The 27,111-nt window shown below is 45.1% G+C and overlaps 1 protein-coding gene across 2 annotated transcripts in view; it reads left to right on the top strand.

Moving 5' to 3' along the window:
- KIAA0319L (KIAA0319 like) overlaps positions 1-27,111 on the top strand; it is a 120,344-nt gene that overhangs the window by 63,611 nt on the left and 29,622 nt on the right. For both annotated transcript variants that reach the window (XM_058678731.1, XM_058678734.1), the window contains exons 4-6: positions 19,244-19,493; positions 21,943-22,044; positions 26,842-26,939. In XM_058678731.1, coding sequence (XP_058534714.1) covers positions 19,244-19,493; positions 21,943-22,044; positions 26,842-26,939 — 450 coding nt within the window. The remainder of the gene's footprint in view (positions 1-19,243; positions 19,494-21,942; positions 22,045-26,841; positions 26,940-27,111) is intronic.

Below are 27,111 nucleotides of genomic sequence, written 5' to 3'. Positions count from 1 at the left end.
AGATCTTCCTCTCTGTCTCTCCTCCTCTGTGTATATCTGGCTGTAATAAAATGAATAAATCTTTAAAAAAAAAAACTACAATAGCCGTCTTACCAATTCCTTTGAAAACACCTTCTAGGATTTTGATTGGGATTGTGTTGGAGCTGTAGATCAATTTGGAGATAATCAGTATGCTGATAGTGTTAGTTTATGGATCTACCAGCACAGAATGTCTATTTATTTAAGCAACTTTTTAAAGATTTGTCAGCTATATGTTATATTTTTTTCGAGTTACAGCTGTTGCACATTTTTAGTACACTTTATCTTTTCATATATTATATTAAAAATATTTGAGACTGGCACAGTAGCCTAGTGGCTATAGTTCTCACCTTGCATGCACTGGGACCCCATATGGGTGCCAGTATCTGTCCCAGCAACCCTGCTTCCCATCCAGCTCTCTGCTTGTGGCCTGAGAAAGCAGTTGAGGATGGCTCAAAGCTGGGGCCCTGCACCTGCATGGGAGACCCAGAAGAAGCTCCTGACTCCTGGCTCAGATCAGCTCAGCTCTAGCCATTGCAGCCACTTGGGGGGTGAACCATTGGACAGAGATCTTTCTATCTCTCCTTCTCTCTGAGAATCTTATGTTTAATGAAAATAAATAAAGTTTAAAAAATTGTATTTGCAAGACACAATGATGGAATCACAGAGAGAAAGCTTCCTTTTGCTGGTTCACTCTCCACGTGGCTGCAAACAGGTGTGTCCTGGCCAGGCCAAAGCAAGGAGCAAGGAGCTCCGTGGGGGCAGGAATGCAAGTCATCATCTGCTGCCCCCCAGCACATTAGCAGGGAAGCTGGATTGGAAGCAGAGTGGCTGGGATCTGAACCAGCACTATGATACAGGATGGAAAGCAGGCATTCCAAGTGATGGTTTATGTCATCATGCCTCAACACCCATTGCAGTAAGTTGTGTATTTATTTAAAGCTTCTTATCAACAATGAGAAGCACGTAATATAGGAGTTCAAGGAATTTAAGGAATATGTCACACAGGAAATGAATCAAATGGAACCTAATATATCAGAAATTAAGAATATAGTGGAGCAAATTAAAAGTACAATGGGGGGACCCGGTGGCATGGCCTAGTGGCTAAAGTCCTCGCCTTGAACACACTGGGATCCCATATGGGTGCCAGTTCTAATCCTGGCAGCTCCACTTCCCATCCAGCTCCCTGCTGTGGCCTGGGAAAGCAGTCGAGGACGGCCCAATGCTTTGGGACCCTGCACCCCTGTGGGAGACCTGGAAGAGGTTCCAGGTTCCCGGCTTCGGATTGGCGCAGCACCAGCCGTTGCGGTCACTTGGGGAGTGAATCATCGGATGGGAGATCTTCCTCTCTGTCTCTCCTCCTCTCTGTATATCTGACTTTGTAATAAAAATAAATAAATCTTAAAAAAAAAAGTACAATGGAGAGCCTCCAAAATAGAATGAATGAAACAGAAGAAAGAATCTCAAAATTAGAAGACATTTGTTTCACCAGGGGAAAAGAAACAAAAAGCTGGAAACAGAGCTGGGTCAAGCTAAAAAAAAGTATTTAAGAACCAAGAGATATTATTAAAAGGCCAGATATAAGAGTTATGGGAGTTCCAGAAGGTGCAGAAAGAGAAACTGGGTTTAAAAATGTATTTAATGAAATATTAAAGCAAAAATTCCGTAATCTAGAGAAAGAATTGGGAAACAACATCCAGGAGGGACACAGAACTTGCAACAGGGTTGACCAAAAGCGATCTTCACCACAACACATGATAATCAAGCTCTCTTCAATTTAACATAAGGAGAAGATCCTTAAATATGCATGTGAAAAAAACCAACTGACATAAAGGAATGCCAATTAAACTCACAGGAGACCTCTCACGGGAAACTCTACAGGTCAGAAGAGAATGGAGTGACATATTCCAGATGCTAAAAGCAAAAAATTGTCGGCCCAGAATACCATAACCAGCAAAGCTTTCCTTTGTCTTTGAAAATGAAATGAAATTCTTCCACAGTAAAGAAAAGTTAAAATATGCTTCTTCCAAACCTGCCCTACAAATGATACTTAAAGATGTTCTCTTGACAGGGAAGAGGTATATCACCCACCAAAACCAAAGGCAAATGTGAAGAACATCTCAGTAAAATAACAGAAGACTAAATCAGTGAACAACCCATTGCTAAAATGACAGAACCAAATTACCACCCATTCATAACCCTAAATGTAAATGGATTAAGCTTATCAAACATCATAGATAGGTAGACTGGATTAAAAAAAACCCATCTGTTGCCTACAGAAGACTCATTTCATCAACAAAGATCAGTGGAAGCTATATCTCATGAATATTGATTTTTTGTTGTTAGTTTCACCTCTTCAAAATACTTTTTCTCATTAAATTCACTGACTCATAGATCATACAGCAGAGCAGCATCATTTTCTTCAAGAAGATTCTTAATTTTCATTTCTTCAGTGACACATTAGTGATTCAGTAGAATGTTATTTAACTTCATGTCATTTTTAATTTTTTTCTTTGTGTTGTTGATTTTGTCTTGTGGCTTTGCATTTAAGGTGATATATAGTTACTGTGTAATGGAGACTGTCATATCCAGATATGAGGATAAAATGCAGTATAAATCTCTGCTTCCTGATTAAAGATAGACTCCCAATGAAACTGTCTCCAGACTCAGCCCACACATATACCAGTGGGTACTGCTGCCTTGATCAGCCTGGCCTGTCCCCAGCCCTGGCTCTCAAGCTCACCAGTAGGAGATGCAGTCCAGCAGGGAAATGCCCGCAGTTTCCCTACCAGATCCACCCCCAGGTTTGGATCCCATGCCTGCCAGGAGGTACTGTGGTCCAGCCTGACATGATTTGTACCCAGTCTCAGCACTTACCAATGAGTACTTCAGCCTAGCCTCGCTGGGCCACACCCATTCTGGCTCTTATGTATGCCAGTGGGTGTGACAACCCAGCCAAGTCTGCCCCTGGACTGACTCACTCCCATTTCTAGCTCTCATGTTCACCAGTGAAAGTAGTGGTCCAGCAAGGGAGTCTCCAAAGTTCCCCTATTTGGGCTACTCCCAGCTCTGGGTCCTATGTGTGCCATTGGGCATTGTAGCCCAGTCTGAGATGGCCTGTCATTAGTTTGAGCATTTGCCAGCTGGTACTACAGCCTAGCTTAGTCTAGCCACCCCTGTCCCCAGTCCCAGCTCTCACCTATGGGTACAGCAGTCTAGCTCAGCCTGGCCTACCCACAGCCCTCATGTGAACTGGCAAGTGTTGCAATTCAACCTGGTTGGCCTGCACACCATCCTGGCTCTTGCTCACGCTAGTATGTGCCCAGCCTGGCCTGCCTTCATAGCCGCTCACACATATGCCTATGGGTGTTACAGCTCAACCTAGTGTGAGCCATCTCCAGCCCAGGCTGTCGCGCTTACCAGCAGTAACTCCAGCCTAGCAGGAGGAGTTTCCCAGGTTCTCCTGCCAGGTCTGCTCACAGCCCCAGATCTCTCATGTGCCATTGGGTGCTGCAGCCTAGCTTGACTTGTCCAGCCCCTAGTCCTAGCACTCTTTGGCAAGCATGGCAACCTAGCCCAGCCTGGCCTACTCGCAGACCCAGCTGTCATGTGAACTGGTGGGTGCTGCAGTCTAGCCTGAGCGATATGTCCCACATCTATTCTTGTGAGTGCCAACAGGTACTGGAGCCTAGCCCACTCACAGACCCAGCTGTCATGTGAACTGGTGGGTGCTGCAGTCTAGCCTGAGCTGTTCCACATCCATTCTTGTGAGTGCCAACAGGTACTGGAACCTGGTCCAGTCTGGCTTGCCTCTAGACCCAGCCCCAGATCTTGACCGCACTGGCAGGTGCCTCAAACCAGCCTGGCATGGCCCACCCATAGTCTCAGCTTTTGCTTGGGGGTAATGCAGTTAAGTCCAGCTGGGCACCCTGTGCTGGTTCTCATGCATACCCTCCGGTGTTGTGGCCTGGCCCAGCCTTGTCTGGCCCCAGACCTGACCCTCACAAATGCTGATGAGTGCTGGCTTGGCCTGTCCTGTCGCCTGCCCTGAGCTATCGTGCTCCCCAGTAGGAGCTATGGCCCAGTAGGGCGTGTTCTGTAAGTTCCCCTACTAGGGTCTGACCCATCCCCAGACTTCATGTGTGTCAGAGGGTGTCAGGGCTTTGCTTATCATAGGACGCCTGCAGTCCCAGCCTTTGCATGTGCCAGCTGGTGCTGCAGCCTGGCCTCACCCAGCTTCCTCCTGACTCAAGCTCCTGGTGAGTTCTACAGAGCAACCTGCTTCAGCCCATCACTACCCCCCAGCTCTCTGTGCAAATTGGTGGATGCTGCAGTACCACAGAGGCAAGCCCACAAGTCCCCTATAGAACCTGCCCCTAGATTCAATTCTTTTGCATTCTGTAGGTGCTGTGGTCCAACTTGCCTGGCCTAGCCCAGCCAGGCATGCCCCCAGTTACAGCTTTTGCATGCACCAGCAGGTGGCAGGCAATGCGGGTTAGCCCAACACAGATCTACACGGGTGGGTGCCTTGGCCTGACCCAGACATGCTCTCTGGCTTCCCCCCACTAGACCTCCAGGTCTCAGCTCCTTCACCTGCTTTCAAGTGCAGTGGTAAGGTTCGTGGGAGACCCCAGAAGTCATTCCTCTCCTGTCAAACATGCCCTCAGCCATTCCCACTGCAACATGTCCCCAGATGTCCCTGCCTGGGCAGTCTGTAGCACACTCACCTGGGAGCTGGAATGTTGCATCCTGGCCTGGTGTTCCCTGCCCTCCCCACATATCTAAAAAAAAAAAGGTAACTATACTGGCACACTGATATAGTTAACACAAATTTGGCATTAACCATGTCCAGAATGCTTGCCAGCTATTGGCTGCTTTTCTCCCAGCAGTGTAACAATTGTCTAGGTACAATAGCTAAAAGGCAACCTAGGCAGTTGCCTACAGTTGGGGCAGATCATCTACATTGTCATGTCTCGTCTCAGTTATCCAGGGAAAGTGATAAAATATTGCAGTATACTTATATGCATGTTGGTTTTTCCTCATTATTCAAACTTTTGTTTGATACTAGTGTAATATTTATTTTTTGTTCTTTTAATTTATGTACATCTTTATATTTAAAGTGGTTTTTTTTTTAGTAAACTGCATATAGCTGAGTTGCTTTTGTAGTCTGACAATCTGCCAATTATTAGACCATTTAATGTGATTTTTTAAAGATTTATTCATTTTTTGTTGCAAAGGTAGATTTATAGAGAGAGGGACGGAGTGAAAAAGAGCTATCCACTGGTTCACTTCCCACCTGGCCACAATGGCCAGAGCTGAGCCCAACCAGAGCCAGGAACTAAGAGCTTCTTGTAGGTGTCCCAGGCGGGTGCAGGATCTCAAGACTTTTGGGCCATCCTCTGCTGCTTTCCCTGGCGACAATCAGGGAGCTGGATGGGAAGTGGAGCAGTTGGAACATGAACTGATGCCCACATGGGATCCTGGCGCATGCAACTAGGCTATCGTGTCAGGCCCTCTTACTGGATCTTACCGTGTGATTATAAATTTGTGTTAAGCCACTAAGTGTAACAGTGATAAAAAATGTGATACAGAATTGCAGTTTTTTGTGATATGGCTTTAGTGGCTGATGCAGAGTTTATGTATTTTCACCATATGAAGAATAAAATGATATGATTTCATCTTCAGTTTTGAAAAGTATTTCCACTGTTTAGATAAATCTAAGCTGGCAGATTTTTTTTTTTTTTTTTTTTGCTTTCTGTTGAGAAGTCTGTTGTATTTAAATCTCTGTTCTAAATATAGTGTATCTTTTTTTTCCCCTCTAACTACATTTAAGATTTTTAAAAATAATTGTGTAAGGGGGAGGGGTGGGGGGATTCCCAGAGCCTATGAAACTGTCACATAACGCTAAATATTAATAAAAATAAAAATTTAAAAAAAAATAATTGTGTAAAGCGATTGGTTATGTTTACTTCTTTGTGTAATTTTATTTGTTTTGTGTGTTTGGTACTTTTTGAACTTTTCTTTATAAAAAGATTTATTTTGGGGCCCAGTGTGATGGTTCAGTGGCTAAATCCTCGCCTTGCATGTGCCAGGATCGCCTGTGGGCACCAGTTAGTGTCCCGGCTGCTCCACTTCCCATCCAGCTCATTGCTTATGGCCTGTGAAAGCAGTAGAGGATGGCTCAAAGCCTTGAGACCCTGCACCCATTTGGGAGATCTGGAGGAAGCTCCTGGCTCCTGGCTTTGGATCAACTCAGCTCTGGCTGTTATGGTCACCTGGGAAAGAGCAGATAGATGGAAGCTCTTTCTCTGTGTCTCTCCTTCTCTCTGTAACTCTGCCTTTAAAAAAATTGTTTTTGTTTGAAAGGCAGAGTTAGAGAAAGATGGAGAGACATAGAGATCCGCTATCCAGTGGTTCACTCTCCAAATGGCTGCAATGGCCGGGCTGAGCCAATCAAAAGCCAGGAACCAGGAGCTTCTTCCTGGTTTCCAACATGGTTTCAGGCACCCAAGAACCTGAGCCATCCTCTGTTGCTTTCCTATGCCATAAGTAGGGAGCTGGATTGGGAATGGAGCAGTTGGGACCTGAGCTGGTTCCCATGTGGGATACCAGTGCCAAAGACAGAAGCTTAGCACACTACATCATGGTGGCAGCTTCTCATTTTTTAAACACTTGTCTATTTTTAAATTTATTTTGAAAGGCAGAGTTATAGAAAGAGAGGGAGAGAGAAGTTACAGACTCATTCTCCAAATGGCATCAACTGCCAAAGCTATGTCAGGCTGAAACCTGTAGCTTTTCCTCACCATGTGGGTGCAGCGCCCAAGCACTAGAGTCATTATCCACTGCTTTCTCAGATGTTAGCAGGATCAGAAGTGGAGCAGCCAGGTCTTGAACTGGTTCTCTTCCAGGATGTGAATGTCACAGAATGTTGCTTTACCCCCTATACCACAACATTGGCCACCCATTTTTTTTTAAATCTAGATTGGAATGTGGATTGAATTTATCAAAATTGAAAAAATTATTGGCCATCATTTCTTTTAAATATTTTGCTGTTCTCACATCCCTTAAGAAATCTAATTACAAGCATATTTGGCTTTTGGAATTTTTCAGTTTGTTGATGCTCTGTTCATTTCTTTTCAAACTTTTATCCTATGTTTCATTTTGAATTTTTTATTATTTTTTATTTTAGTTGATTAGGGCACAAAGGGTCAAGAGCTGCAAGAAAGTGAATAAGACCATTATTTCTACATTCTGTTTTTTCCTTCCTGTATCTGGGGGAAGAGGGAGATAAAGGGAGAAGCCCCACCCAACCTCCCAACCATCCCAGGGTCCCCAATATGAGGCATACTCCAAGGGCACTGCTTAAGTGGTTTTGATAGTTCAACAGGTTTGAATTGCTGCCAGTCTTGCCATTCCAAGCACAATGAAATTACTGCACAATCCACTGATTGACATAGTCCACCTTAGAGTCTCCGTTTGCCCAGATTTTCACTGCCAACATATGGCTGGGGTAGTTTAAGGATTTGTTCTGTCCTCCATCTTTTACAAAATATTCTGAAATAGAGCAAAAGAGAGATCTTACATTTACTGGGTCACTCCCCAAACAGCTGTGACTTTTTCAGGGTTTCTTATGTGGGTGACAGGGCCCAAGGACTTGTGCCATCTTCTGTTTTCCTAGGCACAGTAGGAGAGAGCTAGATCAGAGTGGAACCGTTAGAACTACAAACTGGCTTTCATATGGGCTACCAGTGTTACAGTGCCAAGTTGCTGGGCCACAGTGCTGTCCACTATTTTGAAATTCTTTTGAAATTATTCAGGTGTAGTAGTATTTTCTTATGCATTGCCGAATCTGCCATTAAATCCTTTCGAAATGTTTTTCATTTCAGATGTTGTAATGTTTGCTTCCAGCAGCTTGATGTGGGTCTTTCTTTGTCTTCCATGTCTCTACTTCATTCCCCAGCCCCTGTTGTTTTTAGTCCACAAGGCCCTTAGTAGATGCCTGAAACCATGGATAGTATATAATCTTACATATTCTATGTTTCTCTATAAAACATATCTATAATGAAGTTTAATTTATAAATCAAGTGCATTAAGAAGCTAACAATAACTTCTAATAAAATGGAGCAATTACTGTACTAAATAAAATAAAGGTTTTGAATTTAAGCGCTGCAGTATAATAGCAGTTGATTTAATAGCCTTGAAAGCTACTAAGTAATTTAGCAGGTGGGCAGCGTAAATAATACGGATAAATTGAGCACAGGGATGGTTCACATCCTGAATGAGAACAAGCAGGTTGGCAAGAGATTTTGTCACACTGCTCAGAATGACTTGCAATTTAAAACTTATGAATTGTTTATTTCTACAATTTTCCATTTAATATTTTCAAACTAGAGTTGACCTTGGATACCAGAAATCGCAGAAAATGAAGCTGTGGATGGTGAAGCTACTGTGTGTTGTCTTCCTTGCTGCTTCCTGAGCATATGGAATGCAGTCATAACAATTATTTTTAATGTCCTTGTTCACCAACTCTGTCATCTTTGTTATTTTTGGATCTTAGTGGTATTTTTCCTCATTGCAGGTTTTATTTTCCTGCTTCTTTCCATTTTAGGTTAGTTTTAATTGTATGGAAGATAATGTAAATTTCATCTAGTGAGGTGCTAGATTTTTTATCACTATAGTTTTTCTTTTTTTTTTTTTAACGTTATCATTTATTTGAAAGAGTAACAGAGAGGGAGAGGAACACACACACACACACACATATCATCAGCAGCAGCAGCAGCATCTTTTACACACTAGTTTACTTCCTAGATGTTCGCAGCAACCAGCGATAGGCCCAGCAGAAGTTGAACTCCTTTCACATGTCCTACATGGATGTCAGGAACCAGTTACTTGGGCCATCATCTGCTCTCTCCTACGTGTGTTATCTGGAACCTGGATTGGAAGCACAGAGTAACTAGAACTTAAACTGGCACTCTTCCTATGAGATGTGGGTGAGCAAGGCAGTGGCTCAACGTGCTGTGCCTAATATCTGCTTTGTTTGGGGATGTGGTTAAATTATTTGAAAATCGTTTGATCCTTTTGATCTTCCCTTTTATGCTTTGTTGTGTTAGTACAAAGATGCATTTGGTCCAGTTTTTTCAAGCTACTGACATGACTCTTATTAGAACTCTGATGCCCTGTGAATTATGACATTTGAGAAAAGATTCTATTTGTAGCACATGTGAACTCTATTCCTGGTCTCTATAACTTTGGGTAATTCTTTCTCTGGCCTTGAATAGAGTTGAGGAGGGTCTTGCACATTTCCCCAGAGCTCTTTGTCAGAGTAGCTCTCTTCTTTGCTAGACTTCCATCTACATCTCAGAAACACTGCTGCTGTCTGCTCCTTCCAGGGCCATGCAAGGTCTGGAAGCTTTCTCAGATGGCATGCTTGAGCAGTCATAGGGCCGCCCTGTTTGATTTTCGTCTCTGAAAGATCATTGTGTTTCATTACCTAATGTCATGTCAGTATTTTGTGGATTTTGTCAGATTTTTAAAAATTCTTTCACATAGGAAGGTAAGTCTACTCTCCATTTTGCCAGGGAGCAACAGTCCACCTTGATCTTCCATCCGATGATTCACTCCCCAAGTGAGCTGCAATGGCCAGTGCTCGCCGATCCGAAGCCAGACCCCGGAACCTCTTCCAGGTCTCCCATGCGGGTGCAGTGTCCCAATGCTTTGGGCCGTCCTCAACTGCTTTCCCAGGCCACAAGTAGGGAGCTGGATGGGAAGTGGAGCTGCCAGGATTAGAACCGGCACCCATATGGGATCCTGGGGCTTTCAAGGCGAGGACTTTAGCCACTAGGCCATGCCGCCGGGCCCTGTATTCTATTTTTGATGATCATAGTTGATCAGTCTGGGAAGGGTCGAGGATCAGGGCAAAGTGGGTGAGACCATTATTTACACACTTTATTTTTTGTCTTCCTGTTTCTGAGGGAGGGGGAGGATACAATGGGAGAGGTCACACCCAGCCTCCCAACCACTGCAGTACCTGATGTCATCACATGGTGCCCGTTGTGGAGCAAGTGTCAAGGGATCTGCTCAGTGGTTTCGATAGTTCTGATGCTGTTGATATGGACATTCCAAGGATGAGGAAATCCTTCCAAGGTCAACTGGCTGACAATAGTCCACTTCAGAGTTTCCATTTGCCCAGAAATTTGCTGTCAAGCTTCACTGGGGTAGTTGATCAGTTTGTTCTGGCCTCCTTCCTCTGAAAATCAATGATTGCTATGGCCCAGCCCAGCCTTGCCCACCACACTTTAAGCCCTCACATACACCAGGGGGAGCTGCAGCCCAGTCAGAATGACCCCCAGTAACTCCCACTGGATCAGCCCCCAACTCTGGTTCCTATGCCTGCCAGCATGTATAATGGACTGGTCTGGTCTGTCCAATATCCCATTGAGATCTTGTATATATCATTGGGCATTGAAGCCTAACTCAACTCAACCAGTTCCACCCTCTATCCCACACTCCTGTTCAGCCAGGTCTGCCCCTTGTCCTGGTTCTCATGCTCACCAGTAGAGTTGCAGCCCATCAAAGAGTTGCCCACAGCCTCCTCACTGGACCCAATCCCTGCCCCGGATATTGCACTTTGTAGGTAGTTCTGTAATCTGGCTCAACAGGACTTGGCCCCAGTCCCAGCGCTTACCAGCTGCTGCTATGACAAAGCCCAACCCGCCTGCCCTTATTCTGGCTTATGCCTGTACCAGCAGATATAATCGGTGTGCCCAGCCTGGCTCTCCCCCAACTCAGTTCACATGTAGGCCAACAGGTGTTGTTGCCCTGCCCAGCCTGGTCTGCCTCCAGTCCCAACTGTCATGCTAACCAGCAGGAGCAGTGGCCCAGTAAGGGAGTCCCTACTACTCACCTACTGGGCTCACAATGCTTCCTCCGCCCCCACTGCCACCAGTCTCATGTGTGCATGTGGGTGCTGTGGCCCAGTCTGGTGTGGCCTGTTTTGCCTCAGCGTTTGCTGGTGGGTACTGTGCTGTATCTTCTCCTGGCCCGGTCTGCCCCCATTCCAGCTTGCACTGGCTAAATTTCTAAATTGCGCTTGTGCGCCGACAATCAATTGAGATCAAGATCCAAAAGCAGACTTGGGCCTTTGAAACACAGATCCTTTTTTTTTTTTTTTAAGATTTATTTTTATTGGAAAGTCAGATATACAGAGAGGAAGATTTTCCATCCAGTGATTCACTCCCCAAGTCACTGTAACAGCTGGAGCTGAGCCTATCTGAAGCCCACAAGCCAGGAACCTCTTCCAGGTCTCTCACATAGGTGCAGGGTCCCAAGGCCTTGGGCCGTCCTCCATTGCTTTCCCAGGCCACAAGCAAGGAGCTGGATGGGAAGTGGGGCTGCTGGGACATGAACTGGTGCCCATATGGGATCTCAGTGCATGCAAGGCGAGGACTTTAGCTGCTAGGCTACTGCGACAATGAGCCTTGTGAAGTGTGTTCCCCACCAATGGGGAATCAGATGACAGAAACCTGAAGGCATATGGACTTAAGACTGAAAAATTAGGCAGAAGTACCCCAAAAACAAAGAGAGCACAATGAGAACAGACCTCAAATCTTAGTATAATCTTTGGCCAAATTATTGTCAAATCACCAGTCATAGTGGCAGACCTGCAGGAGATCGACCTTAAAAAGCAGCTGCAAATATTATATAGGGGTAGGAGTTGTTTAGTATTTTGTGGGAGACAAAGTTTATATATGTATCAGATAGAATGTCTAGTGTTCAACCGAAATTAATAGACATATAAAGAAATAGGAGAAAATGACCTCTACTTGGTGACAGAAAAGGCAGTTAATAGAAACTCACTCCAGGTTGTCTTAAATGTTAGCATTAGTAGTTGAACTTCACAGTAGCTGTTACACACCCACACCCACACACACACACACACACACTTTGTCTCTTTGTCCCTCTCTGAGAATTAAAGGAAAATTATTTTAAAGATTTCATTTTTATTTGGAGGCAGAGTTACAGAGAGGCAGAGAAAGACAAAGAGATATCTTCCATCTGCTAGTTCACCTCCCAAAAGACCTCATTCAACAGCTGAAGCTGAATTGGTCCAAAGTCAGGAGCCAGGAGCTTCTTCCGGTTTCCCACATGGGTGTAGAGCCCTGATGACTTGAGCAATTTTCCACTGCTTTCTCAGGTCATTAGTGGGGAGTTGGATTAGCAGTGGAGCAGCCAGGACTCAAACTGGTACTCATATGGAGTGCTAGTGTTGCAGGTGGAGGCTTAACGTACTGCACCATGGTAGAGGACCGGAAAAATTGTTTTGGTGAGAGAACAGATAACAATGAGAAGCATTAAAAATGGGAAAATGGAAACAAAAAAACTTTCATTGAAGGCAATAAGAAGGTATTGGTAACTGTTGTGAAATACCAGCATAAAATGGAACAGAGACAGAGACAGATTGAAAAGGGTTTATTCTGTTTCTTTGAAAGCAAAGAACTCTTGTTTAAAAAATTTATGTTTTTGAAGGGTGTATATGTATATATATATAAATATAAATATAAATAAATAAATAAACACACACACACACACACACACATAAGCCAAGGGGTGGCTTATGTGTATAAGTCACCATGTAGGTTGGTCACATCTCATTTCTGATTGGAATCCTAGCTACTTCACCTCCAGAACAAATCTCTGCTAATGTCCCTAGGAAGCAACAGATGACAGGTTAATTACTTGTATCCCTGTCACATGGAGCCTGGGGTGGAGTTCCAGGCTTCTAATTTCAACTTGGCCCAGTCCTGGCTATTCTAGGCATTTGGAAAATAAATCAGTAGATGGAAGATTTTGTGTGCACGTGTGCATGCGTTTGTATGTGTGTATGAGAGAGAGCGTGAGGCCTTTTTTCCTTTGTTATTAAGGATCTGTTTAAAGATCTATTTTTATTGGAAAGTCTCATATATAGAGAGAAGAAAAGAGAGAGAGAGAGAGAAAGAGAGAGAGAGAGAGAGAAGCTCTTCCATACACTGATTGACTCCCCAAACAGCTGCAAGAGCTGGAGCTGAGCCAATCCGAAGCCAGGAGCCTGGAGCCTCTTCTGGGTCTCCCATGCAGGAGCAGGGTCCCAAGGCTTTGGGCCGTCCTTGACTGCTTTCCCAGGCCACAAGCAGTGAGCTGGGTGGAAAGAGGGGCTGCCGGGATTAGAAGCAGGGCCATATGAGATTCCTGTGCATGCAAGGCGAGGACATTAGCCACTGGGCTACTGCGCCAGGCCCTTAAAAGATTTTTACAAATTTGGCCCCAGCACAATAGCCTAGTGGCTAAAGTCCTTGCTTTGCATACACCTGGATCCCATATGGGCACCAGTTCTAATCCTGGTGATCTCACTTCCCATCCAACTCTCTGCTTGAGGCCTAGGAAAGCAGTCAAGGATGGCCCAAAGCCTTGGGACCCTGCACCCGCGTGGGAGACCCAGATGAAGCTCCAGGCTCTTGGCTTCAGATGGGCTCAGCTCCAGCCACTGTCGCTGCTTGGGGAGTAAATCAATGGATGGAAAATCTTTCCTCTCTGTCTCTCCTCCTCCCTGTATATCTGAATTTGCAATAAAAATAAATAAATCTTTTTAAAAAAGATTTAAAAAATTTATTTTGAAAATCAGAGTTAGAAGGAGAGACAGATAAAGAGATTTTTTTTTATCTGCCCAGATTTTTCACTTCTCAGATGCTGTCAAGGATCAGCACTAGGCCAGGCCAAAGCCAGTGACTGGGAGCTCTAGATGGATTTCTCATGTGGATATCAGGGACCCAAAACAGTTGGGCCATCTCCTGTTGCTTTTCCCAGGCCATTAGTAGGGATTCGAATGGGAAGTGGAGCAACTGGGATATGAATTGGCATCCATATTCAATGCCAGCATTGTGGGCTCTCTCTTATTAATGATAGTTTTGGTTACTCATGATTTCATGTGTTTCCAGATGAATCTTTGCATCTTCTTTTCTGTTTCTGAGATAATGTTTTTGGGATTTTGCTCGGGATTACTTTGCATCTATAGATTCATGATGATTCTACTGATTCAAAAGCATGGTAAATTTCTCCATCTTTTGAAGTCTTCTTCTATTTCTGTCTTTAACATTTTGTGGTTTGCATTGCAGAGGTCGTTCATGTCTTTGGTCAGGTTTATTCCAAGGTGTTTACATTTCTTTTCCACTATTTTGAATGGGGTTGTTCTTGTAAATTCTTTCTCAGCCACGTACCCAACACCTGCATCACACTGAAGGGGAAAAGTTGTAAACTTTTTCACTAAGATCTGGAATTAGACAAGGTTTTGGTTTAAAGTTCATACCGTACTATTTACATATTTGGATGAATGCAGTGCCTTGCTAAGTGGTGGTCCTGCTTTGCCTTTGCTGCTTCAAACCCATGCACTCACTATTCAGTGGCCTGTAAAACAGAAACCTGACCCTGTACAGTTTTAATTTTTTTTATGTATTAGGAAGGCAGACACACAGAGAGAAGGAGAGACAAAGAGAAAGATCCTCCATCCTCTTGTTCACTCCCTGAGTGGCCACAACTGCCAGAGCTGAGCTGATCAAAAGTTAGGAGCCTGGAGCTTCTTCTGGGTTTTCTGCACAGGTGCAGGATCCCAAAGCTTTGGGCTGTCCTCTGCTGCTTTCCCAGGCCACAGGCAGAGAGCTGGAAGGGAAGTGGAACAGCTGGGACACAAACCTGCACCCATATGGGATCCTGGAGCACGCAAAGTGAGAATTTAGCCACTAGGCTATCATGCTGGGCCTTTTTAAAACTTTTTTTCATTTTATTTTTAATATTGTTTACATAGTCAAGATGGATGCACACACATGTGGGTCTGATTAGACTGGGCTGCTGGGAGGGTTGAAGCATGGAGCAAGGTGGGTATGACAAATGTTTCAGTTCTTTTGTTTTTATTCTCCTGGGGAAGGTAGAATGTGGCAAGGACTACTCCATGCTGACAAACTACATCAGCACTTGGGAATTGCGGGGACAGTCATTTCATGATACCTTAGAGACCCTGATGTGGGGAAGGATGTTCCAAGGGTGTTACTTGTATAGTTTTGGTAGTATTGGTTTTGTTGCCCCAGGATTGAGAACATCTGTCCAAGGTCTATTGGGTGACCAAGTCCACCTCAGTGGGCATCCATAGACCCAGACATTTACTACAAGGCTTGGCCAAGTGAATTCTCCAGCTTGTTCTGTATCCCATGCTCTGATGACGCACTTGATGTCCTCTACTGGTAGAGATGAGCTGGCTCTTATGACCCCCATGTGCATCCAGGCCTGCTGTCCACTATACAGGTATCAGCAACAGAGGAAGCCCAGCACTGACACATGTCCAAGGTCGGACCACATATCTTGTGATTTTCCCTATGGCTGGGATTTGAGTTCAAGCGATCTAACTGGGGAGTTCCCCCAACAAACCTCGCCTGGGGTGACCTCAGACTTGACTCTTGTGTGTGTATATGTCAGCCAGTGCAGGGTCAGGTTCAGTCACCTATACCAGCCAGTGCATAAACTGGTAGATGCAGCTGCCTGGTCAGTTCCCCTCCCAACCCCGTCTCTCATGTGAATTGATGGGTGCTGTGGCCTAGCTCAGCTCAGCCTGCCACAGGCTCAGTCTTCATGCCCTAAGCCCCAGTTTCTGTGCATGCTGGCGTGTGCTGTGGCCTAGTCTAGTCCCTTTGCATCCCATCTTGCTCTTGCTCACACCCATGGGTGCTGCACCTTAGGTTCAGCCTGACCCACCCACAGACCCAATCCACATGTATGTCAACAGGTGCTGCTGCTTTGACCATCCTGATCTGCCCCCAGCCCTAGTTCTTATGCTTACCAGCAGGAGATGCAGCCCAGCAGAGCCCACGGTTCCCCTACCAGGTCCATTTCCAGCCCCAGATCTTGTGCCTACCAGGGGGTACTGTGGTCCAGCCTGATGTGACTTGCTTCCAGTCTGAACACTTGGCAGTAGGTGGTAAGGCCTAGCCTGGCTGGCCCTTACCCATTTTGGGTCTGTGCGTGCCAACATGTACAGCAGCCTAGCCCAGCCTGGCCTGCCCTCAGACCCAGCCTAAATTCCAGCTGAAAGCTGCTGCAGCCTTGCCTGGACTGGCCTACTACCAGTCCTAGCGTTTAGGCTTACCAATGAAAGCAGCAGCCCAGCAGGGGAATCCCTGAGGCTCCCCTATAAGGCCTGCTCCCAGCCCCGGTTTTGCGCATGCCAGCAGCTGCTGTGGCCCAGTCTGAGATGGCCTGATCCCAGTCTTAGCCCTTGCCAGCAGGTGCTGCAGCCCAGCTCAGCATGGCCCCTTCCACCCTAGTCCTGACTCTCACTGGTGGGTGCAGCAGTGTAGCCCAACCTGGCCCCCTCCCAACCCCAGCCCTCATGTAAACAGGTGGGTGTTGCAGTTCAACCCAGACTGACTTACATCCCATCTTGACTCTCACTCATGCCAGTGTCTCTGGGGACTGTCCCAGCCTAGCCTGCCCCCATACCTGGCCCACATGAATACAGACAAGCGCTGTAGCCCAGCCTGGCCTGTCCTGCTTCCAGCCCTGCCTGTTATGCTCACAAGCAGGAGCTGTGACTTAGAAACGAAGTTCCCCAAGTTCTGCTACCAGGCCCACTCACAGCCCCAGATCTTAAGTGTGCCAGTGGGTGCTGCAGCCCAGCCTGACATGGCTGGCCTGCAGACTTGGCTTTCATGTGACCCAGCAGGTGCCATGGCCTCATCTGAGCTGTCCCATATCCATTCTGACTTTCGCAAGCACTAACGGGTACTGAACCCAACCCAGTCTGGACAGTCCCCAGACCCAGTCCACACATAGCATGCCAGTGGTTGCTGCAGCCTTCCCCAACCTGGTCCACTCATAGTCCCAACTCTTGTGCTCACTAGTGGGAGCTTTAGCCTAGCAGGGGAGCACCAAAAATTCCACAACCATGCCTGTTCCCGGCCTTGAGTTTTGTACATGCTGGTGAGTATTTCAATGCAGCCTGGCATGGCCTGCCCACAGTCTCAACTTTCACTGGCAGATGTTTCAGTCTAGCCCAACTGGGTGCAGCTCACATCTTATCTTGGCTCTTGTATGCCAGCAGGTGCTGTGGCCTGGTGTGGCTTGGCCTGTCCACAGACCCAGCTCACACAAATGCTAATGAGTGCTGCACCATTGCCTGGCTTGGACCATCCTCAGACCCATCGTTTGTGCTCCCCAATGGGAGCTGAGGCCCAGCAGGATATTCCCCAAGTTCCCCTACCAGGCCCACTCCTAGTCCTGGATCTCATGTGTGCCAGAGGGTGCCACACCCCTGCTTGCCATAGTCTGCCCTCACTCAGCTTTTACGTGTGCCAGTGGTTGCCGCAGCCTGGTCCAGTCCAGCTTCCTCTCAACTCTGGCTCCCATGAGTGTCAGGTGAGTTCCTTAGTCCAGCCAGGCCTGGCTCATCACCAACGCCAGCTCTCTGTGCAAATCAGAAGATGCTACAGTCCCACAGAGGTGAGCCCACAAGTCCCCTACAAGATCTGCCCCCAGATCTAGTTCTCTTGCATTCATGTAGGTGCTGTGGTCCAGCCTGACGTGGCCCATCCCTGCCCTAACATCAGGCGTGTCCCCTAGTCTCAGCTTTTATGTGCACCAGGAAGCTATGGGTGATCCTACTTAGCCCACCCAGGTCTCCCAGGTGTGCAGCCTTAGCCTGACCCTGACATGTGCTCTGGTTTTCCAGCCTGTAGACCCCCTCTAGAGTCTTTTCAACTCATTCACCTGCAAGGGCAATGACCCAGTCTCCAGAAACCATTCCTTCCCTGTCAAACATGTTTTCAGCCACTCTGTCTCCATTCTGTCCCCAGACCCCCTTCTCCAGGCAGTCTGCAACAGCACTAGTGGCAGCAGCACCACCACCAACACCACCCCTGTCACCTGGGAACCAGGGTGGCATATCCTGGCCCTGTTTTCCCCACCTTCCGCACATATCATAAAACAATAAAAGTAGGCAACTATGCTGACACACAGGTATAGTTAACACAGATTTGGCATTAGCCAGGTCTAGCATGTGCCAGCTACTGGCTGCTTTTCTCCCAGCAGTGTAACACTTTCCTGGGTACAATGTACCCTAGGCAGTTGCCTACAGCTGGGGACCCTGTACACTCTTTTTGTTTTTCTTTTTTAAGATTCATTTATTTTTATTGGAAAGTCAGATATACAGAGAGGAGGAGAGACAGAGAAGAAGGTCTTCTGTCAGTTAATCCACTCTCCAAGTGACCACAATGGTCAGAGCTGTGCCAAACGGAAGACAGGAGCATGGAGCCTCTTCTGGGTCTCCCACATGGATGCTGGGTCCCAAGGCTTTGGGCCGTCCTCTACTGCTTTCCCAGGCCACAAGCATAGAGTTGGATGGGAAGTGGGGCTGCTGGGATTAGAACTGATGCCTGCATGGGATCCTGGCTCATGCACGGCGAGGACTTTAGCCACTAGGCTACTGTGCCAGCTCCTTGCTTGTGGCCTGGGAAAACAGTTGAGGATGGCCCAAAGCCTTGGGTCCCTGCACCCATGCAGGAGACCCAGAGGAGGCTCCAGGCTCCTAGTCCTGGCTTTGGATGGGCTGAGCTCTAGTCATTGCAGCTACCTGGGGAGTGAATCAGCAAATTGAAGAGCTTTCTCTGTCTCTCCTTCACTCTGTAAATCTGACTTTTCAATAAAAATAAATCAATCTTTTTTAAAAAAAAGCTGAGTTACATCAACGTTTGAGTACCATTTTTCTTAGAGACTAGTTTATATAATTCAAAATTGTTTATTTATTTGAATTGATTTGTTTATTTGAATGGCAGAGAGAGACAAATACTTTCCATCTGGTTAACTCCGCAGCTGCCTGCAACAGTCAGATTTAGGCCAAGCTCAAACCAGGAGCCAAGGACTCCATCTGGGTTTTCTACATGGGTAGCAGGGACCCAAGAAGTTGTGCTATCATCCTTTGTCTCCTAGAAGTGTTAGTAAGAAGCTGCATGGGAGGCATGGAGTAGCTGATGTGGGATATAGGCATCCCAAGCGATGGCTTAGTGTGCTGTGTCACAGTGCTTGCCCCAAGTTTCTTCAATATATTTGGCATCTTTGCAGTTTTCAAAAAGCATTTAATGTGTCTTCATGAATCGTAGCTGAAGAACTATGTAACTTTTGCATACTCAAATGAATTTTTGCATTTCTTTAGGTTCACAAGGCAGTTACAATTTCCAGTCCCTTAACTACAGTCCTGACTGCAGAGATTCGTAATGGGTCAAAGAATCAATCAGTTCAGCTTGAAACATCAGCAGATCCTGGAACTACAGCCAGTCCTCAGCAAGTAAAAAATGTTCCTGGGAAAATGCAGATTGCTACCCCTCTGCCAGTGGCCCCCTCCTACAGCTATGCTACCCTCACCCCCAAGACCTCTTTCCAGAGCACCTCAGCACCACACCCAGGTGAGGCTCTTTGCTTGTGCTCTTGGAGAGGAGATGGGAAAGTGAAACATGTGATGACAGCACTCCCTTTTAGAAGGAAGAAGGGAGGGAAGGAGGCATGACTTGATTGCCAAACGTTAGGGAAGAAACAGCCCTGTCAATGGACTTGGGACCCTGTATCCCTTTCTCAGCAGCTCCCTACCCCCGCCTGTGCAAGTTTATGAGTCTCATTTTCTAAGAGCCAGATTCCGCTGTGATTTAAAGGCACATGTTTCAGTTAAGTAATGTTTGAGGCATCAAGCAAGCAGAGGCCACAGAGCAGAAAAGATTTGGGTCAGTACACCTGCTTGCCTGCTGAAAGGCTGATTGTAGCCAGATGTTTGCTTGGGTTTTTATATTTCATTTTGCAACCCAGAGGAAGGAGACTTACCCATAGAATGTGGTCCCATGACTTTCCTGTACCTCACTGGTGCTGCTCTAAGACATTACTAGGAAATGGTTAATCACAGCAACTATACTGATCTTTATTCGTTGAGAACGTTAAGAGGGTGGAGCAAAGCCAGTGAAAATGAATTCTCACCAAGTTTTAATGTTCTGGTATCTTCTTTGGTGGTGATATGACAGTTTAGAGCTTTTCAGTCCTGAGGTACCAGTGTAATTTTTCAGTTCAGGCAGAACACCTGTGAATTTTGGTGTACTTGTGAAGGGATTGAGTTAACTGTATTGAATAGCCATTTCTTGTCCATCATACTTTCTGTGAGTGTAGCAGTTTCTTTCTTACTTCTTTGCTTTATTTCTTTTTTAAAAATCACTCCTGAGAATTCTTGTTCCTTCTTCTGGGGCATGCAAATGCTGAAGCTTCCATAAAGAATGGTTTAATTTCTCTCTGAGTGCAATGTTCTTGAGCAGAGTCAGATAAATCTCAAGTTTCATATTTGTCCAGGAAGCCCTGCTCACCTCTCGGTCTTGCAATATGAGAGTTACCCAGCCTGTTGTTTACTTGAAGCTCTCCTATCGAATGAACAATTATTGCCAGAGAAAAAAGATTTATAGAATCAATGATTCTTGGTCTGCAGACACTTTCGGTTCTTAACCACACTGAGGAAGTGTAGTGTGGTGCTACCGACGTGTAATGGATAGGGATATTGTGGAACCTGTGAAGACCGTTTCCCTCACAGCACAGAATTGTCTGGTGAAAAGTGTCAGTAGATATTGTCAGTAGAGTTGAGGCTGAGAAACCCTGACCTATATGAAATAGTTGTCGGACAGTACGAAGACAGCATCCAGCTATTTACTGATTTGTGTATTACAGACATGCTACAGTACGTCAAGTAGGTTACTTCAAACCAAGATGCTTCAGAACTGGGGTGATGTTTTAGAAAGGAGACAGTCTTTAAGCTGCCAACCATGGGCTACATTTAAAGAAAAACTACCTCTTTTAAATGAAATAGCTTTAGCCAAACTCTCAAGAATAGACCATGGCTTCTGTGGAGCACAAGAGGAAGAATTGGAATGATTAGAGGCAGAATTAGGTAGGAAAGGGAACAGGGCCATCACATGATGGTTTGTCTGATGCTGGGTTAGAGGTTTGGCCTCAAAGATGGTGTAGGCATGGAGATCTGAAATAAGAAGGTAACTTGATAGGTGAATATTTTCCCAGTTCTGTGGCGGTAGGTATTTTAGGGAGATAAGGTGAATTGGAATGGGGAGTGCAATCAGAGAGGTCAGGCCGGTTAAGATTCTGGAAATAATCCGAAATATAAACAATCAGTGCATGGTTGTAGCACTTAGGATAGAGGGAGACTAAGGTCCAAAGACTGATAGAAAGCCTTTCCGTCTAAGAACTTTATATGTGTCTCTTGTTACAAATTTTTTTTTTAAAGATTTATTTTATTTTTCATTACAAAGTCAGATATACTGAGAGGAGGAGAGACAGAGAGGAAGTGGAGCTGCCGGGATTAGAACCAGCGGCCATATGGGATCAAGGCGAGGACCTTAGCCACTAGGCCGCACTGCCGAGCCCTCTTGTTAGAAAATTTAAAAAGTGATCACAAAAGTGATCCTTGAACAGAATTTTGGCTCTGTGATAGGCGTATGAGGAGGGCTTTAGGTCAGAACACGGGTAAAGTCCAATGGAGAGACCGGAAGGAAAGTAGCCTAATACAGGTGTTGTGATGACCAAGAGGTTTAAGGTGGAAAACTGGAAACTCTCCCAGCAGTAGTGGAGTCCCTAGGTGAACGATGGAGGTTAGATTTGCTAAGAAGTTGTTCATCTGTGACCTTGGAAGATCCTTTCCATGGAAAAGTGGAGGCAGAATCAAATTTCAGAGAACTGCAGAGTAGGAAAATGATAAAGAAATGCAGGCAGCAGCTCAATATCATTCATGGAAGGTGTTGGATGGCAATGGAGAGGAGAAGTGGGACAGTCTGTATCTATTTCTTATCTGTGATGTATTTGATTTATTTCCAGTTATAAAGGAACTGGTGGTGTCTGCTGGAGAGAGTGTCCAGATAACGCTTCCCAAGAATGAAGTTCAATTAAATGCATATGTTCTCCAAGAACCAGATGATGGTAAAAAAAAAAATTCCTTTACATTTGGTTAGTGTTCTAGTTCATAGTGATGTCTACATCCCTCAATTGATGTATTCATTACAGTAGTCCTGTGAGGAGAGAAGATAGCATGAGAATGCATCAGTACTTACGTAATATGAGAGAGGATTTGAGATTGCAAGCTTTGCTGCCAAGCCTAGATTCACATCTCGACTCGGCTTGTTGTTAGTGGAATGATTTTAAATGCATAACCTCTAAAAAAAGTGTGTAACTTCTTTGAGTTTCCATTTTTTCTTGGCAAAGTAGGAGTAATATTTCCCAACTTATAAGGTTAATTATTTTTCAAAGTTAACTTTAAATCCCATTTTCTATGAACCTTAAAAAAGTATTTACTTATTTAATTTATCTAAAAGGCAGAGAAACAGAAATTTACCATCTGCTGATTCACTTTCCAAATGTCTTACAATAGCCAGAACTGGGCCAGCCTGAGGCCAGGAACTCAGTCTGCATCTCACAAGTAGGTGGTAGGAGCCCAGGTTCTTGAGCCATCATCTGCTGCTTCCCAGCATGTTCACTGGCCAGAACTGGAGCCAGGATGTGGAGCCAGGACTCAGCCCCCTTCCCCCACTCCAGCACTCTGATAAGAGGTGCTGGGACCTCAAGTGATGCTTTAACCACTATGCCAGATACCAGCCTTATCCTAAGGTTACATTAAATCTGAAATGAGATAGTATATTATTATCTAGTTCAGTGGCTGGAATATGGTTGAGAATCGTTAATGCAAGTCTTATTTAGGAGGTTGTATCGTGTCCACTTAAAGAGAAACAAGCTAAGGCTCAGGAAACCTGTTTATTTTAGCTAAATAAATAGTAAATAGTAAATAAAGAATTTGGAAATTATTTAGAACTACAGCTAGTATAGATATGTTGCTTTAAGAAAAAAAAGACAAGAGGCAGGCATTCTGCCATAGAGGCTTGAGCAATGCTTGTATCACCTATCTCAGCACCATTTTGAGTCTTGGCCAATTCTGCTCTCTGCTAATGCATCTGGAAAGCAGAAGACAATGGCTCAATTATTTGAGTTTCTGCCTACTTTATGAGAGACCTAGATGGGCTTCTGGCTCACAGTCTCACCCTTGCCTAGCCTGGGCTATTGGGGCATTTGAAAATGAGCCAGCAGATGAAAGATCTCTCACTCTACCTTTCAAATAAATAAATGTTTTGGAAAAAAAATGAAAAATTCAGCCCATAATTCAAGTTTGTAAAATATGTAGAGGACAAATAATTCATTTAATAATTTGTGGAACAATGTTGTAGTGCATCAGGTTAGGCTTCTTGCATTCCATATGGCCACCCGCTTGAGTCCTGACTGCTCCACTTCTCATCTAGCTTCATATTGGTGCTCCTCGGAAAGTGCTCCTGTCATTCATGCAGAAGGTGTGAATTAAGCTCCTGGCTTCAGACTGGCCCAATCCTGCGTGGTGTGGCCATTTGGCGGGGGAGTAAACCAGCAGATTATTTCTCTCTTTGTCTCTCCCTGTCTCTGTAACTGTGCCTTTCAAATAAATAAATAAATAAATCTTTCTCTTTTAAATTGAAAGGCTGATTTTTTCAGAAAGAAGGAGATACCACTGGTTCACTCCCCAAGTGGCCAACAGCCAGAACTGAGCCAATCCAAAGTTAGGAGCCAGGAGCTTTCTCGGAGTCTCCCACGTGGGTGCAGCATCCCAAGGCTTGGGCCATCCTCTATTGCTTTCCCAGGCCACAAGCAGGGAACTGGAATGGAAGTGGAGCAGCCGGGACACAAACTGGTGCCCATATAGGATCCTGGAGCTAAACCATCCCGCCAGGCCCATAAATAAATCTTAAAAAGAAAACTTTAGTAATCATAATATCCCTTTCACACTTGAAGTATACATTGTATTCCAATGCTTGATTTACAAACATGGATGCATTCTCTTAAGATTATTTATGACATGAATGAAACATATTTTGATGGAAAATGCTTGGATTGGGTTTCTAATTCTCTCATTGAAAGCCTAGAGTCAAGTAGAATGACCTTCTGCATTCCAGATGGGATCCTTCTATTTTAGGTGCAGATATTTCCAGTTTGATATTCCTGATTAATGGGTCTAATACCAAACGGTGTGTTTATGCAAAAAGCACTTTCTCAGAATCTAAATGCCCTCTCTATTTTATTTCTGTTCTCAAATGGAGGTTTCCTTGTCAAGTCATTCCACTCCCCACCCCCCACATCTGTTAGAGAATCATTTCCTGTCTCCCTCTGGTGGGCAGTTAAGCTGAAGGCTTTTGGTAGCCTGTAAAGAGGGCTGCAGGGAGGGTGGTTGTTGTGGACTGGAGGGTTAAGCTGCCACTTCCAACGTTGATATCCTAGTGCAGTATTGCTTTAAGTCTTGGCTGCCTCACTTCTGATCTAGCTCCCTGCTAATGTGCCTTGGAAGGCAGCAGAGCATGGTCCAAGAACTTGTGTTCTTGTCACCCAAATGGGAGAAAGGATAGAGTTCTAGTCTAGTTTCAGCCTAACCCAGCCCTAGCTGTGTGACCATTTGAGAAGTGAACCAGAGGTGGAAGACCCCTCTCCCTCTCTTTGCCCCACACCCCTCCATAGTCTGCCTTCTAAGTAAATAAATGAATAAATGTTTTTAAAGCAAAAACTAAAGCAAAACAAAAACAAAACCAGGCTGCTGCTATGAAAGAATTGCTAGGTTCTACATGTTGTCTTTCCTAACCCACCTGTGCATATACTCTTTCTCTGAGTTACTATTCTTTCGTGAATCAGTAATCCAAAAACCATCCATTCAGAAACTGTTGTTTCCTTCTACCTTCTCCCCAGCCTCTTTCACCTTTATCACATCCATGAGCCAGGTAATTTCGCCCTTTTAGGGACTGGATCAGTTTTGTGTGTGCTGCGACCCCAGGTTTAGAACTCCAGGTTTCAAAGTCACTGCCCTCAGTCAGCATGCTGTGTAACAGGCTCCCTGCGCTGTTCCTTGTGCCAGTTTCTTCCTGTAAGGCATCGCTCATGCCCTAGGGTTTTGTCTCCTAGAAATACTGTCCTTTTTGAAATTTGCATTGATAGCCTTAAATATTAAGAAAATTATCAGTTCCAAAACTAGTGTGAATTTGTTTTCTGCACAGAGAAAGAAATTTCCAAGTAGTTAGAAGAATGTCTATTAGCCTGAGCCCCGTTCCTGCTTCTCTCCTTACCTAACTTCCACATGCACAATTCTGAGAGCCACTGGAACTGGCACATGGCCAGACCAACACTAGTTTTATGGGGGGAGGAAAGAGACAGGGAGCAGGAAAGGAAGGAGGGAGGAAGGAAGTCTTGGATTTAAGTTCTGTATTCTGACGTTCACGTTTGCATTCATGCAGTGAGGAAAAAGATTAGTGCTGGAAGGAAGAAAGGAAGGAAGCAAAGAGGAAAGGGAGGGAAGAAGAGAGGGAGGAAGGAAAGCTTGGAATTAGGATCTGTGTTGTAACTTTCATGTTTGAACTTATTGAAATAGCAAAAAAATGACCAGTGGAAAGAAGGAAGAGAGGAAGGAAAGGAGTAAGGAATGTGGGAATGTTGACTTTACATTTGAACTCGTAAGAAAAAGGTGACTGTTCTCTGCTAACCATTTGAGGTTTTTCTCCCTGTTTTGGGTGATAGCTTAAGCGAAACTTTCCTAAACTAAACCAAACCTTCCCACCAAATTTCACCCATCCTTAGCGGGAGGTGGTGGTTGTGGGGGACATTTTGACATTCCTGAAATTTAAGAGCACTTTTACTGGAGAGATTCCGTTTGGATAACAGGATTCCCTCCTTACCCTATGTACGATACCGATAGGGTCTGAGCTGCAAATGAAGGCCATTTAATGCTTCATTTGGTCTTAATTAATTTCAGTGGGGCCTGTTTTAAATGGGCCATCCCCTACCATCTTTGTGCAGTGTGTTATTTAGCTCAGCAGGAATGCAGTAGCTCTTTTAACTCACCAGGGTGTGATGACCTCAGTGAGACGAGCATTGTTAGCATTCTGTAAAAAGCTATTTTTGAACCATGTTATTTAGAAGTCATCGCTGTGCTTTGTTGCAAAAGAAGTTTTTCAAGAGAATGGCCTTTGTTCCTAGTGAGTTCATCTACAGTGGTTGGTAGGGCAAGTATTTTCAGTAGGATGCCATATCAGGAGCAACTTGGTTTTATTATTATTTTAAAGAAAGATTGACCCTAGGAAGGGTGAGTATGAGATGGGAATGAACATTGTTAAGAGAGTGAAAGAAGCCTGCCATCCTTTTGTTCAGTAAATGGCTTGGTTTCCTTACAGACCTTAGGGTACAATTTTTAAAGACATTTATTTATTTGAAGGGCAGAGTTACAGAGAGAAGAGGAATCTCTCTGTTTCTCTCTCTCTCTCACACACACACACATTGAGAAGAGACAGAGGCAGAGAGAGCTCTTCCGTCTGCTGGTTCACTCCCCCAGTGGCTGCAGCAGCCAAGGCTAGGCCAGTCTGGAGCCAGGAGCTTTCAGGTTTCCCATGTGGGTGGCAGAGGCCTAGCCACCTGGCAGCTTTCACTGTTTTCCCAGGCAGGGAGCTGAAACACCAACAGCCAGAACATAAACCAGCACCCATGTAGGATGCCAGTGTTGCAGGCGGTAGCTTCACTACACCACAATGCTGGCCCCTTTCGGGCACAATCTTAAAAACAAGCCTTGTCAAAATTTAGAAGAGGTTTGTTATTGGCAGGCTGTGAAGCTGTCATCTTTGTGTGTAGGTGTGTGTTTTCATGATTTTTGTAACTGCCCTTCTATAGGAGAAACCTACACCTACGACTGGCGGCTGATTACTCATCCTAAAGACTACAGTGGAGAAATGGAAGGGAAACATTCCCAGGTCCTCAAACTGTCCAAGGTGAATTTGTCTTCTTTGATTTGCAGGGCTAAGGTAGAGGCGTTGACTATTTCCTAAAATGTGGAGTATAGCATTTTTCTGTTCGTATTTAAGTTGAGAATGATCTTTCAGAAGTGAATCCTCCAAAAGTCTGACTGGCTGGCATCCAGTGTTTGTTAGTGTATGCCTCTCA

The sequence above is a fragment of the Ochotona princeps genome, chromosome 2, assembly GCF_030435755.1.
Source record: "Ochotona princeps isolate mOchPri1 chromosome 2, mOchPri1.hap1, whole genome shotgun sequence".
NCBI classification, from domain to species: Eukaryota; Metazoa; Chordata; class Mammalia; order Lagomorpha; family Ochotonidae; genus Ochotona; species Ochotona princeps.
The sequence above is the reverse complement of the archived record's forward strand: the minus strand, read 5'-3'. Positions and strand labels throughout refer to the sequence as shown.